A 14245-nucleotide genomic window follows, 5' to 3' on the forward strand; every position below is an offset into this window, starting at 1 on the left:
TCAGGCTAGATTTAAAAATTGCGCCGCCATCAATTGAGTGTGTAGCCCGCGCATGAGATGAGCTTGTTGCTGAGCTGTTATTTATAGCAAACAGCAAGCACGCAATCCGTGATGAAACTTTAAGGTTATGTTTAGGCGTTAGGGTCGCCAAAGTATTTCTTGAGCATAAGTTATTGGATTTTCGTGCATGACTTTTGATCTCTCACTGTTGTATGAGTAATAATCAAATCTATATTTTATCTAGATATGAGTTCGGTGACTGTTCATGAGTATACGAGAACTTTTAGGAGTATAGAGCACAGGATATAGGATTACACTGCCTCATGCAATTATGTGCTTTCAAGTTATGAGCCGACTGCGAGACAGCCGGAACGTTAATCTCTGTCTAAAGATCTTCGGGAACTCGCTTGAGTATAGGTCATCGGATCTACAAACGCAACTTGTTGTCTCTGAGAGTTTTAAGATTCAGGTTGATACTGACACTGTACAGCCTCAATCATTCAACGATAATCACGGGTCTCCAAGAACCTTATTCGAGTATGGGTTATCGAACCTACAAGCGCAATCGATTCGAAACATCTTCAATTCCTTCTGAAACTTCCTGAAACACCCTCAAAGTTCACCGGAATGCCTGTGAAACTCCCGGAAATTCCTCTGAAACCCCATCCTCACTCTGAAATTCCTTGAAACGCCTTGAAACACCTCCCCGTAAAGTTCACCTGAAAGCACGTGAAGACTCCAACAATCACCGGAGAAACTTTGAAACACCTCTGAACCGTCCTGAAACTTCCCTGTTTCACATCTGAAGCATGTGGGGGACTTCACAGACCCCTCTGAAACGCCTTGAACCGCATCCAAACCCCCCATGAAATCCCCCTCAAACTTCCCTGAAAGCCTATGAAACAGTGAAATGCCTTAAAACCCTCCAGGAGCTCGTTAGAGCACCCCAAAATCCATAGAAACGCCTTTTCACTAGCCATTTACGTTCAGCGTTCCATTTAGAGATCAGATGCTTCGAATCTATTCATAGATCAGTAACTTCTGAGATTACCATGAAGAAATAAGGCATGTTGTAAAACTATAGTGTGACTTCAGCAAAGTCAGAGAGTCAGAAGTTCTCTGATAGTACGTAATTTAGTACATATTTGATCCACTAGGCGGCGCTAGTCATGAAACATTTACCTTTGGTGGAGGCTGTGTCACCACGTCACCAGTCATTGTAAATCCCGTCACGCTCGTGTTTTGAGCATGGTTTTGCAATATGCAGTTTGCATAGACGAAGTTGAAACCATTCTTGGGTTCATTTTGACTAAATTAATCTGATTAAGTTGATTCTAGGTTTATCCGATAGGTGGCGCTAGTGAGTATTTCAAATTTTAAACTTCTGTATCTCTAGAGTCTGATCTAATAGAAGAGTTTCGTTTTTGGCAAAATTGAGCAGGACATCAAGAGCTGTCCGATAATGAAATAGCTGATTTTAGGTTAATCAGCTAGGTGGCGCTAGTGAGTCTAAAGAATTTGAAACTGATGCAACTTGAGAATCAGATATTGAAGAATTTTGTCTTCAGTAAAATTGATCATAACATCAAGAGCTATGCGATGATAAGATAGCCGATTCTAGGATTATCCGCTAGATGGTGCTAGTATGTCTTATAAATTCTAAACTTCTGTATTTCAAATTTCGTCTTCGGCAAAGCTGATCAGGACATCAAGATCTATCCGATGATTAGCTAGTTGATTCTAAATATGTCCGCTAAGTGGTGTCCCAAAAAATGAGAATAAGACAGATATTTAATGGCACTTTTGAGTCTCAGAATTTCTACACTTCAATATCTCGAGAATCCGACATCATAGAATAATCATAAAGAACAATCCTATGATGAACTCGGGGGAGCGACACTAGTTTTGTCAAGCCGAAAATCCCCAAAAAAAAAGCCGAAAAATGTCGAAAAAAACCGGTAAAACACTCAAAACTTTTGTGGGTTTTAGCGACTTTTTTGTTTTTTTTTTTCAGCTTTTTTGAGGTTTTTTTGGCTTGGCAAAACTAGTGTCGCTCCGCTGGATGAACTAGTTGATTCTAGGATTATCTTCTTTATCTTTTTCTTCCTTATGGCTCTACGTTCCCACTGAAACTTGTCCTGCCTCTCTTCAACTTAGTGTTCTTTGAGCACTTCCACAGTTATTAACTGTAGGGCTTTCTTTGCCTATCATTGCAACAATTTGTGTATTGTGAGGCAAGCACAATGATACACTATGCCCAGGTAGTCGAGAGAATTTTCCTAACCGGAACGGGAATCGGACCCACTGTCTCCGGATTGACCTTAACCACTAGGCTAACTGGAGACCCAAATTCTAGGTTTATTCGCTAGAGATTCTAGATTTATCCGCTAGCTGGCGCTAGTATGCTTTAGAAATTATTAACTTCTGTATGTTCATTACGAAAAGCATCTGTCTTCGTAAATCTAAAACTTGGACCAATGATTCGCGAAGCTCATATAAACTAAGCAGTAGGCCGTCCCTTATTTTGCAAAAATTGGAAATGTTATAAGTTCGTTAGTGGAAAATGATCGTTTTAGCTAAAAAATGATCGTGTCAAAATTTGAAGTCCGTATCTCAAGGCCAAGTGGTCCCTCAAGGGGCCTAAAGTTGTCAAAAATTGTATGGGACCAAAAAAACATGAAATTTTTTTTGACAAAAAAAAAATACACTATTCTACTACAACCGGTGATTTTAGGACCCTAAAGGGCCAAAAATGTGCTTAGATTTGCGATATCTCTACTCGTTTTCAAGTTATTGAACAAAATAGGGTTAGTTTCCTTCGGAATCTAAATAAAATGGTCAAAAATGCTGATTTTTCAGTTGTTTTTTGTCAATATCTTGGAAACGAGTAGAGATATCGCAAATCTAAGCACATTTTTGGCCCTTTAGGGTCCTAAAATCACCGGTTTTAGTGGAATAGTGTATTTGTTTTGTCGAAAAAAATTTCATGTTTTTTTGGTCCCATACAATTTTTGACAACTTTAGGCCTCTTGAGGGACCACTTAGCCTTGAGATACGGACATAAAATTTTGACACGATCATTTTTTAGCTAAAACGATCATTTTCCACTCACGAACTTATAACATATCTAAATTTTGCAAAATAAGGGACGGCCTACTAAGCAGGTGCGTAAATACCTTACTGTGTATTTAACCATTTGGGGTCAATAAAACCCAGACAGGCTCAATGAATGTGCACTACTTCACTGTAATGCGCCTAGCGTAACATGAAGGGCTTAACAAAAATTTCACCGTAGATTTCCGTTTGCACTTCAATAGCATTCCTTTAATGGAGCTGAGATACTCCAGAAACCCCCTTGAAAACCTTTACAAGTTCACTTGAAAGCCAAGGAAACCCGTCTCAAAACGTCTCTGATACTCCCTGAAACTCGAAGAAAGAAATCCCTTTGAAAGCTCCTGAATTCCCTTGAAATGCCTTGAAATCGCTCTATAACCCCTCTAGATTTCTCTTCGAGCTCCCTGGAAAGCCACTAAACCTCTTGAAACCCCGTCAAACGCGCCTGAAACCTTTTGACAGATCTGTGAAACCTCCTGAGACTCTCGAAGCTCATCTGAGAGTTTGTGAAAACCCTTTAACTCCCGTGAACTTCCAGGAAGCTCCCTGGAGCCTCCTGAAGTTGAAGCCCCCTGAAGTTCCTCTGGAACGGTTTGAAACGACTCCAGGGTTCCATTTAGCCCTCTTGCAACCCATTGAAACCTCCTGGAACTCCCTGAAAACCCTCCTAAAATTCTTCAAAATGGTTTAAAATGCAATGAAACCGCTTTTGAACCCCTCCGACGCCTTATGAATACCCCTGACGTCCAAGAGAACCTCCCGAAGCCCCTCTAAATACCTCTGGAATCCCCTTAAACCTTGTCTGATTCCACTTTAAAATGTGTTAGTCCCTCACCCTCCTTACACGCTGTGGCAACCTTGAAAACCGTTTGAGTAATAAACTGATTCCATTTTGGTAATGGAACCAATGTAGGCAATACAAAGTTTGCAAGGGACAACAAGTTATGAAATCACTACTGGATGTTCTTCTTTCTATTCTTTTTTTTGGCTCTACGTCCCCACTGGGACTTGGCCTGACCCTCTTCAACTTAGTGTTTTTTGAGCACTTTCTCAGTTATTAATTGAAGGGCTTCCTTTGCCCGCCATTGCATGAATTTGTATATTGTGAGGCAAGTACAATGATACACTATGCCCAGGGAGTCGAGAAATTATTCCCGACTGGAACGGGAATCGAACCCACCGTTTCCGGATTGGCAATCCATAGCCTTAACTACTAGGCTAACTGGAGACCCCACTGGATGTTCTACGAAATCCAAAACTTTCCTAGAGTTTAAGGCTACTAGATCTACAGAAGTGACCAGTTACCTAATCTTTATGGTTTTAGGATTCTCAATTTGCGCCTCAATGAGAACGTTATTTAGACAGGCGAACGCAATCCAGAAATTAGTTTGGGATTCAGTTTGTGAAATAAATTTTCAAACGTATGGTGAGTTGTAAATTCTATCACGGATTTAAGAAAACTCGTAAAGGTTTGAAAAAAAAAACAACTTAAAGTACTGATATCGATGAGGTATTGATATCGTGTGTAGTTCGCTATACGTTTCAAGATCTACAAATGCAACCAAAGTTCTGTTGGTAGTCTTTAGTTTCGGGTGCATGTTTTAGTAGATCCAAATGACTTTGTTGATTGGTGTTTCCATTGATTCCATATCTAACGTACTGCAAAAGTTTCCGGGAATGGCGGCTTCAAGATGTACAGATGTAGCTGGATAGGTTCTCCAGTTAGCGTAGTGGTTAAGGCTATGGATCGCCAATCCGAAGACGGCGGGTTCGATTCCCGAAACTTTTCTCGACTTCCTGGGCATAGTGAATCATTGTACTTGCCAAACAATGTACAAATTCATGCAATGGCAGGCAAAGAAAGCCCTTCAATTAATAACTGTGGAAGTGCTCTAAGAACACTAAGTTGAAGAGAGGCAGGCCAAGTTCCAACGCGAACGTCGAGCCATAAAGAAGAAGACATTTTTGACAATAATGAGAAGCTACAAAAGTCAAGGAATTGGCATCCCTATCCCACCAATGCAATATTTTCGTAGCCAGCATAACAGCGGCTCAAGCGTAGGGCTCAAGCGTAGGGCTCAAGCTGACAACCTATCTTTCAACACAACAGCATAATTTTTATGCGGGGTAAGAAAACAAGAAGACCGTAACAGTCCCCTGACAAAAGTAGCGGAAGTTATGTTAGTAAGTGTTGATACCCGTACAGTAGACGTTCGATAACTGCACCGAATGAAATTCGATAACTTCAACAACTGACAGACGTCAAAATATTGTCAATTGTTGCAGAATGCCGACAATTTGCATTGTCTGCATGGAAAACACCGCATTGCATGCAAAAGAGCATGTGAGAAACATTGCTTAGAGGTCTAGTTAGAGGTTTTGCATCGAACGAACGTCTACTGTACATGTTCGAAAACAGAAATAGTAAGAACAAAAAAAAAAACAATGGCGATAAGCAATAGATCATTACTCACAGAAAGTAGAAAAAAGAAGACTGAACATAGAACTGTACAGATAAACATGAGTTGAGATCTAGCCATTGATTTTGACGTTTCCAATTCTGATACAACCTAAAACCAACAAAAGTTTCAATAATTTCGCCTACCGAAAATTTCTCATTTTTAACACCAGAAAACAAGACCCGCAGCAGGCCCTCAACATCACTACAGAAGCGTCAGTACAATGACAGTAAACAACAACGAACCATGTCGCACTGGAATTATTCAATCAATTAATTGCACAGCACACGTCCGGACACGCCGCCTGCCATCCTATGCTGAAGCCTGCAATTTGACTCCTTTTTTAATGTCTGCCGTCGTCAATTGAGTTAATGAAACGCGCGAACTGCCTGCCCGGCTGTCAGCTGACAGATAATTGGACCCTTTCGAAACGCACTAAAGGGGTCAATCCACGATTACGTCACTTATGTGTCAATATGGTGATGGTGATCCACTAGCTTCTTCGTTCATCTGTCGATATTCAATGCCAATCGGAAATGCACATCAGGTAACCCTGGCCCTAGCGAGGCATGGCCTGCTTTGAATGCTTATGCAACCCTATGCTTTCGTAGAGTCGAAAACATAGTGGTAGAGGAGAATGAGTGTTGGAATTGGCTTCACCGTACCTAAGCTTTGGGCTTTTCATGAGGATTTAGATAAAAACAGCTGATTTTTAAGTATCCTAAACTTTCGTCTACATAATCGAAAGGTTCTGTAGTTCTTTTTTTAATAAGAGGGATATCAAATTTTGTCTAATTCTCCCTCGCTTCAACGCAAATTCCTCAGCCATGTTCACAGCCTTACAACTTCCAACTCGACCCTTTCTATGATCGTTCTTGACGATAGACGTTTATGAAATATGAAACTTTTGCTCCAAAAATTTGGTGTGGCTTCTAACGGCAACCAACCGACCATGGTGAATAATGGTGACACGCACACACCTGTCTCAATATTGACGTCTGACTGTCACAACTCGTTCGATCAGCGTCAGTTTCGGTCGTTCGTAAGCCCGGTAGCTTGCAAATAAAATAATCTTCGATCGAGAAAAAAAAAACATTAATTTTGCCGTTGCAGATGGCACCTGGCTTCCAGAAATTTGAATTTGTATTGAATTCTTTCTCTTCCCAAACGAATGAAATGACATTGCGTTCTCTTTTCGAATCAAAGTAGGCTGTGAACTTCGCAACCAAACTTTCTTTGTTCATTTTTCTATTCCTGGTTTATCAAACGTCACAAAGTATTCGTACACCAAGATTGGCTGGGCCCATACCTCTACCAATAACGCACACAGTGCCAGTGGGCGAACAATGGCAAACGACGGGAAGAAGTTGTTTGTCGTTTTCATCTCAGTCAGTTCTTTTAGTTCCATCCAGCTGCGTAGCTTGAGTTGGGAGCGTACTTATTCGCAAACGATGAATGAACGAATATTATTTATGAGATATTAAAAGTTTTGTCATCGCTCCTCCGTGGACAGGAAGAGGAATGGCAAAAAAAAAACTTGGACTCCCAAAGCATGCAAGACACGCTGTTGTCCAGAAGACGGAAGAACAATTGGCTGTGCCAAGAAAAAAAAGTTGGAGCGGATTTTTTTTACATGGGAGAACTTAAGGAAGAGAATTCATAGATCATATATTATCGCTGAGTTTGGTAGGAAAGAACTTTACTAGTCTTGATTCGGTAAGTTATCTGAAAACAGAATTCTTCGTTTTCAATCTTTTATATCTGGCTTACAAAACTTATATTTATATCTTTAATCATGTAGGTTTCACGATACATAGGGAAAATTATCTATTTTTGGCCGTTTTGTTCTCTTCGTCTTCGGGTTTTTTTTTTTGAAACCTATTGAACTCAGAGTTGGTCTCAAATGCTTCCCAACTAAGCAGAATTATATGGCCAGGTTTCAGGCAATTGGCTGACAAAAACCCCTTCTGAAGAAGAGAACAAACCTGCCGATAATACCCATTGTCACCCTATTTCAGTTTTTGCTTTTCAGCATCTGTCTGTTAGCTTCGAGCTTTGAGCCATTAGTAACTGTCTTGTAACATGTATGTTAAGGCTCTACTCTCCAGCTTGTAGATTATTGCTACAATACTCCAATCCTTAGATCCTTGGCATGCTGCTTTCTAGCATGAGCTAGACCATAGTTACTGGCTTCTTGCTTCTGCCCTCCAACCTCTAGCTTCTGGTTTGAAGACTGTGCCTTATATCTCTCAGCTTTCAGCTTCCATCCCCTGGACTGTAGCCTCTAGCTTGAAGGTTCTAGTTTCTTTTTTCAAACTCCTTCTGTCATGTAGCTCCTAGTTCCGTGATTCTAGTTTGTAATTTCTATTCAGATTCTAGCATGAACTATGTAGCTTCTAGCTTCTAGTTGTAGTTAATTGATTCTAGAACACCTTGGTTTACACAATGTACTCTCACATTAATTCTTCATGAAAATTCCAATTTCTTAACGCATTCTGTTGTTTCCGACCTCCATGCGATGCGTCACATCATATATAATGAGAACACACCAGATGCTATTTGTGCTCATCCGCATGAGACACCGGCACGAATTAACATGACAGATTCTTCAATATCATCATCTAGACACCCCTGTCACCATCATCTAGACCAGCATCAACAACAGCAGATTGTCTGCCACAGGCCCAGGTTACAAAGCGATGGGAAAAATAATAACTTCCTTTACCCGACAGGAACCTCCGTCTACCTGAGATTCCACAAAAATTGATTGAAAAGATTTTTCGCTTCCCACTTTCTCCAGCCGTATTCCCTTCTCCATTTTAGGATTTCTTCGGAAATCGAAACAAAGTTTGAACAGCTGACTGATACGCATTTGTATTAAGTACTTTTTTCCAGGATTCTATCTTCCTCCGTTCCTCGTCTCTGACAGTACGCCCCGAATGTCGCCGCCGCAGCCGCCATTGTTGTTTGTTATTGACGGTTAATCTCGTTTCCGTATCACCTCCGCAACTGCACTGCTGCACCACTGTTCGTTGCCTTCCTCTAACCATTCAACTGGCAATGCTGCGCTGCTCTGGGCTGCATGTGCGCATATGATGCCGACGAGCGAAGGAAACGAAATGAAAATTGGTTCGCAGCACATATGGTGTATGAAATTAAACGAAATTAATGCTTCCCAGGCACCAAGTGAGTGCACACAGGATATTCGGCGCATAAAATTTTACGAAATTGAAGATTACCGTGCGGAGCCAACTGTCACCAACTGGTCCGCCGACGGATTTCTTTGACACTAGGCACAGCGCCGGCTTGGCGTTTCTGATTTCTATCGCAGTGCGGGTGTTCAAATACCGCAAAGCGCACACCTTTCCCTTTATCAACAGCCATCGACCGGTCGGTGGCCACCAGCAAGCTGTTTGTAAACAGCGAACTGCGCCAACCACCACCAACAAGACGAAGGAAAGGTGTTTTGCATTGTAAGCGCAAAATTTACGGCCGCGCTTATCGCGCGCGCAAGACGGCCGCGCGTTGAAATCGACACATCGCCGAATCAATAAAATATGTTATGAACGGTTTTTAATCGCGCGAGTAGTTAATAAAAAATCAATTTATTTTTTACGGCCGCCCAGCAGCGAATTCAAGAAGGTGACCGGTGGCGGTTCGGCGCGGCAGTTGAAACATCTGCGCGCAGGTTTGTTTGCTGCCGAGTTTACCAACACGCTCGCGCACGCGTCGCCTACTTTGATCGATGATGCGGTGGTGGCGGAGGTTGAACCCCTTTATACCTTCGAGCTTCATCATTATCAACGATAGCCGCCGCGTGCCGCCACCACGCAGGTCTTGCTGTGGTGGACAGCGACGGGGCCAGCTGAACGGCTGAACCGGGCGTTTGCGAATGTAAACAAACCGCCGCGCCGCGCCACATCAAGGAAAGTGAAGTGAGCGAAGAAGCTACAACCTGCCGGCTGGTTTACCTTGCCGTGGAAAAACTCCAGTTGAGGACTCTGCTGATGCGCGTAGAAGAAAACACATGTTCCTTTGCCGTCGAGCGTCCGCAGCCAGTCGTCAGCCGCTCAATAAGACAAGAGCGAAAAAGGGCGCTCGCAAATATTTTGGCAGTATGGAACTGGTCGCCTTCTTTTGTTGTTATAATCGCGAGGACGATCGCGAACTGGTCTCCCTTTGTGACCGTATTCTCTGTTAGAGACACCAGGGTGCATTGACATTGGTGGGTTTGAGTGAAGAGAATACATTCGAGCCCGCAGGTCAAGATTTTATCGCTTCATTAAATTTGTTGGATTGATTAGTTGCTGGACGTATTGCGGCTTTACCCTAATATTGGATTAATGTGTATCTGCTTGAAAACCACCAATTTAGTTTGAATAAAAATTTCAAACAGTCATGGTTCAGTTAAAAATTCTTTAGAAGCTTCTGCCTATCCCTATGACAGGTAATTAAAATTTTGCTAAACTTTTAGAGTTCGCAAATTTAAAGATTATACAATTTGAAAGTTTTCATTTCGGATTCGAATCACATGTAGAAGGAAAATTGATCCAACACTTACCTTTTTCTCGGTCAGCTTTTCGCAGCGCCGAGTCTTGCAGATCTGGTGGCTCTTGTCGTTCCGACAGGGCGCACAGTCACCGCAGTTGTCCTTGCGGGAGCAGCCGACGCATTCGCCGCAGCGTTTGCGCTTTTTCTTGGTCTAAACGGTGCGGAGTGTGGAGAAGAAAGATACAACATATGTTAGAATTTCAGTTGGTTTAAAGTTAATCCTCGAAAAGTTTACTTTGGTTATGTACAAATCTTTTGGCGGACCGACAGTGGAGTTTGGCACAGGATTTGAACGGCAACATAGTCTTGAATATGTAAAAACAAAGAGGTTTATTGTTTGTCCGATGTTTCGACACTAAGGTTTTGTGTCTTCTTCGGGGGTAACTAATTGCTCATTGTTGTTTGTTTCGTCAAACTGTAACTGCCTGTTTAATTTGTTATTGGTACACTACTGATTTCTTTTGTCTACGGACTTTGCGCAAATCTTCTTCTAGCCCATATTGAAGACTGCGTATTCGTTTAAATCCTGTTGTTATGTACAAACTCAAAACAAGTCTGACACAAAAAAGACTCACCTGCTTCTCGCCCGGCATCCCACCATCGTCCGTGTCCATGCTCATCGTATGCATCGGACTCTTGAAGTTGGCCGTACTCGATATGGCCGCCACCTGTCCCGGATTGCCACTTTCGCCGATTTCCATTGCACTGCCCTCGGACTCGGCACTGGACTCGAGCGAGGGCGCCCGTATTTTCCGCCGTTCTTTCTTGCGGTTGTCAGCGATCCGTGATATTTGCGCCGACTGACCGCCTCCACCGCCCAGGCCTCCGCCTATGCCACCACCAATGGCACCGGTACTGCTGTCCAGGCCCGGAGTCGAGCTGGTCAGCTTGCTGTTGTTGGTGATGTGGTGCTCCTGGATCGACGGAGTGACCAGATTGTGCTGCGGCTGATGCAGCTGGTGCACGGTTTGATGGTGCTGGTGGTGTTGCGGTTGGTGGGGTTGCTGTTGGTGGTGGTGATGATGATGGAGGACTGATGTTGGGTTCGAGGCTCCGTTTTGAACGAAGACGTTGCTCTCCAACATCGAACTTTGGAAGTTGCTGTGGTGGATGGTGCCATTCTTGAGCGTTGACAAGTCGAAGTCGACGACTTCGTTTTTGAGCACAGTAACGGTGGGAATGGTCTGGTGTTGAAAGCTGGAGATCGGCTGATACAGTTGGATGTGACGTTCGTCTATGTACTGCTGGTTAATGGCGGAGATATCACGAGCTTGGATCGGTGCAGGTACGAGTGGGTACGGACGTGGGTTGACGGCACTCAACGTGTGGAAACCGGAGCTCCCGATCGGCGTGAGTCCACCTTGCAGTGTCGGGAGTGGCGTTGGGGTCAGCTGTGTCAGCTGAGTTAGGGAGCCTCCCGTACCGGGTGAAGCAGAACTCGGTGAAATCGGTACGGGAACGGCTGTAACCTGTGGCAAACTTGGCTCCGGAGTGACCATGGCTGTATCGGTGTAGCCATGGAACTGACTTTGGAATGACGGCAGCTTGGGAAACGGCTCGAAGCCCCCGCCGCCACCGCCATTGGTGATTGCAGCTGCACGATGGTCCTTGGAATCCATTTCCCAAGGTCTGGTATAACTACTATTGCTTGTCTGGGAGGATATTACATCACCTCCGTTGGTAGAACCGTTTGAACGCTCCTGACGGTCGTAGTAATCCCATGAGGGCTCCAGCTCCGCCGAAAATGAGGCAAACGAAGGTAAACTATGGTCGGCAGTTTCCTCCGCAGTGCTAGCACTCATCATTGATGTCATGCTACATCTTAGTCCGTCTATTGCTTTGGGTTCACACTAATTGATCACAACGCGCTTTTTCTTCGAATCACTTGGCGACGACTAGAGAAACCGAAAATATTCTTCCGAAAACGAAATACGGGAACCGAATTGAAACTCCTGGTTTTTGTTATCCTGACAAAAGCTCACTGGTTTTCTGTTCACTGGGTATCCTGAGAGGTAGATTTTGAACACTGGCAACACTGGTTTCTTCTTCCGAACTGCTTTACTTATGTGTAATAGAGCTCTTTTTTTGGTATATTTGTCACTAATTTTCTTCGCTTTCTTCCGGTTATTATATCCAACAACGACGACGACAAGGGTAAATATTGGGTTTTGTCACTCTTTCGGTTTTTTTTCGTATCAAAAATCAACACTCACTTTCTTGCATCGGTCGCCCCCATAAAGGTAACATTTTCACTTAAGATTGGTAGCTATTTGAACACGTTCACTGTTTTTTTTTTGTTTTGTGTGGCTTTTAGACTATTACTCTGTATTGGTTTGCTCTGTTTGTGGTTTTAACTATTTATGTGTGCTTATGCATTCATATATTTCTGCTGGATTTGCTTATTTGTGGTTGTATTTGTACTTGTTTTGCTTTTGTTTTGTCAGTTTGCGAAATAATACTGCCTCCGGTTGAGAGATTTGTGCCGCTGTTTTCGAAAAACTCCGCTTTTGGTTCAACTTATTGTCAACTCTTAATTTTGACTGATTTTGTTTTTTTTTTATAGATTTGGTTGCTTTTAGAGTTAAATTTGTACTTTTCTGTCGTTTGTTTAGTTTGGTTTTTGCGTTTGTTGGTTTGTTTTCTCAAAACGATTCTAGATTTAATGACTTGTCGGAATTTTTATTTTTACGTTTAAATTAACCTTACTGACTCGAACGCGTGTGATGAAGTTTTACTGAACGATTGAATTTTTAACTTTTTTTTTGTTTTGTTTTAAATCGAGATTTTTGGCGAATAAGTTAAATAAATAAATAAATTAGGTTGCTTACAGGTTACATAAATACATAAATAGGTTTTAAATTATTAAGAAACTTTATGAAAGTAGATTAGACTGAAGTTTCACTCGTGATGCTTCATTGAATAGATTGTATGTCTATTGGCTTTGGTTTCACGTTCCTATCGGCATCTGTAAAAATTAGAAAATGAAAATTCAGCATTAGTATCATGTAAATCACAAAAGTAATCAAAAGCTAACAGACGACAAGGAACAAGTTTTCTTCAAATGCCACCTTTATCGTATGGAATAATTCGAAACACACACACTTTCCAACCGAGTACACACAATTCCCGAACGAAAATTAGAAGGAAGCATCTTCATCTGCTTCCAGCAAGGATCGAACTGCATGCAATTTAGCCGCGTAGGGAAGCAGCCTGAATATTTTAATTTTAATTCGTATCGTAGCTGAGCACACACACACACTGGCACGCATAAATTTTTCGCGCAACAGCATTTTAGGGAAGGGGGATTGAATTTACGACGGCAGCAGACGAAACCGAGACGTTTGCCGATGTGCACTATGTAATGTACGTATTTACAGTGGTCCTGCAGTTGCCATTGTTGCCGTACCTGAGGGGAAGAGATCAGAGGGAATCGCGAGGCTCAAGGATCTCATGTGGGAAGCAATCCCATTAGAATGTGCTGGAGGAATGTATTCTCTGGCTCGAATAATCACAATGTTCGACAGATTTACGAGAATTAGCTCTAGTGGATGCACACCAGGTGAATCTTCACAAGAGGGAAGTTGGCGCTGATTAGCTTTCTAAAGACAATGGAAATACATATTTAAGCAAAACGGTGGTGGAGGGAGTTTTTGACTACCAAATTAGAAGGTTCAGAAGTTTTATTTGACAATGTTTCAAATGATATTAGGATACTGTATGACAAATTTTCTGTGATACTCAAGGCTCAGATAAGATTCTCGACAGGACCAGGCTTGATCCCAGCCAGTTACTGACTTCATTCCACTTATTTAGTTCATCATCTAAGATTGAGTCGAGTCCATAATTCTACCAAATATACTTAAAAAAATTTGATTCTACGTAACACATTCTGGTTTGCTGCTGCTTCTCTCCAAACTCGGGAACGTCCTACACTCGGCCAAACACTCTCGACCTGGTTAGCCCACCTTGTCCGCTATGCTCCACGTCGTCTTGGTTCTCATTATTCGCCGATCAGACGTAGTCATTTCTTCCACTGTCTTGATCCCTAGTTTCTGCTTCCTCTGTACCATTCAGGAGATCGTCGAAGCGGTTCTTCCACCTTTCAATCCCCACACGTTGGT

The 14245-nt window shown here is 42.5% G+C and overlaps 1 protein-coding gene across 8 annotated transcripts in view; it reads right to left on the bottom strand.

Annotated features, from left to right (window-relative positions):
• LOC134288198 (methylcytosine dioxygenase TET-like) overlaps positions 1-14245 on the bottom strand; it is a 459242-nt gene that overhangs the window by 381918 nt on the left and 63079 nt on the right. For 7 of the 8 annotated variants that reach the window (XM_062852243.1, XM_062852236.1, XM_062852237.1 and 4 more), the window contains exons 2-3: positions 10700-13089; positions 10135-10275 (exon numbers count right to left, since the gene is read on the bottom strand). In XM_062852243.1, the coding sequence (XP_062708227.1) occupies positions 10135-10275; positions 10700-11938 (1380 nt within the window). In that variant the 5' untranslated portion in view covers positions 11939-13089. Of the gene's footprint in view, positions 1-10134; positions 10276-10699; positions 13090-13192; positions 13474-14245 lie in introns of those variants that run through there. The other variant, XM_062852238.1, reaches the window with a different exon arrangement.

Source organism: Aedes albopictus, chromosome 2, assembly GCF_035046485.1.
Source record: "Aedes albopictus strain Foshan chromosome 2, AalbF5, whole genome shotgun sequence".
Classification (NCBI taxonomy): Eukaryota; Metazoa; Arthropoda; class Insecta; order Diptera; family Culicidae; genus Aedes; species Aedes albopictus.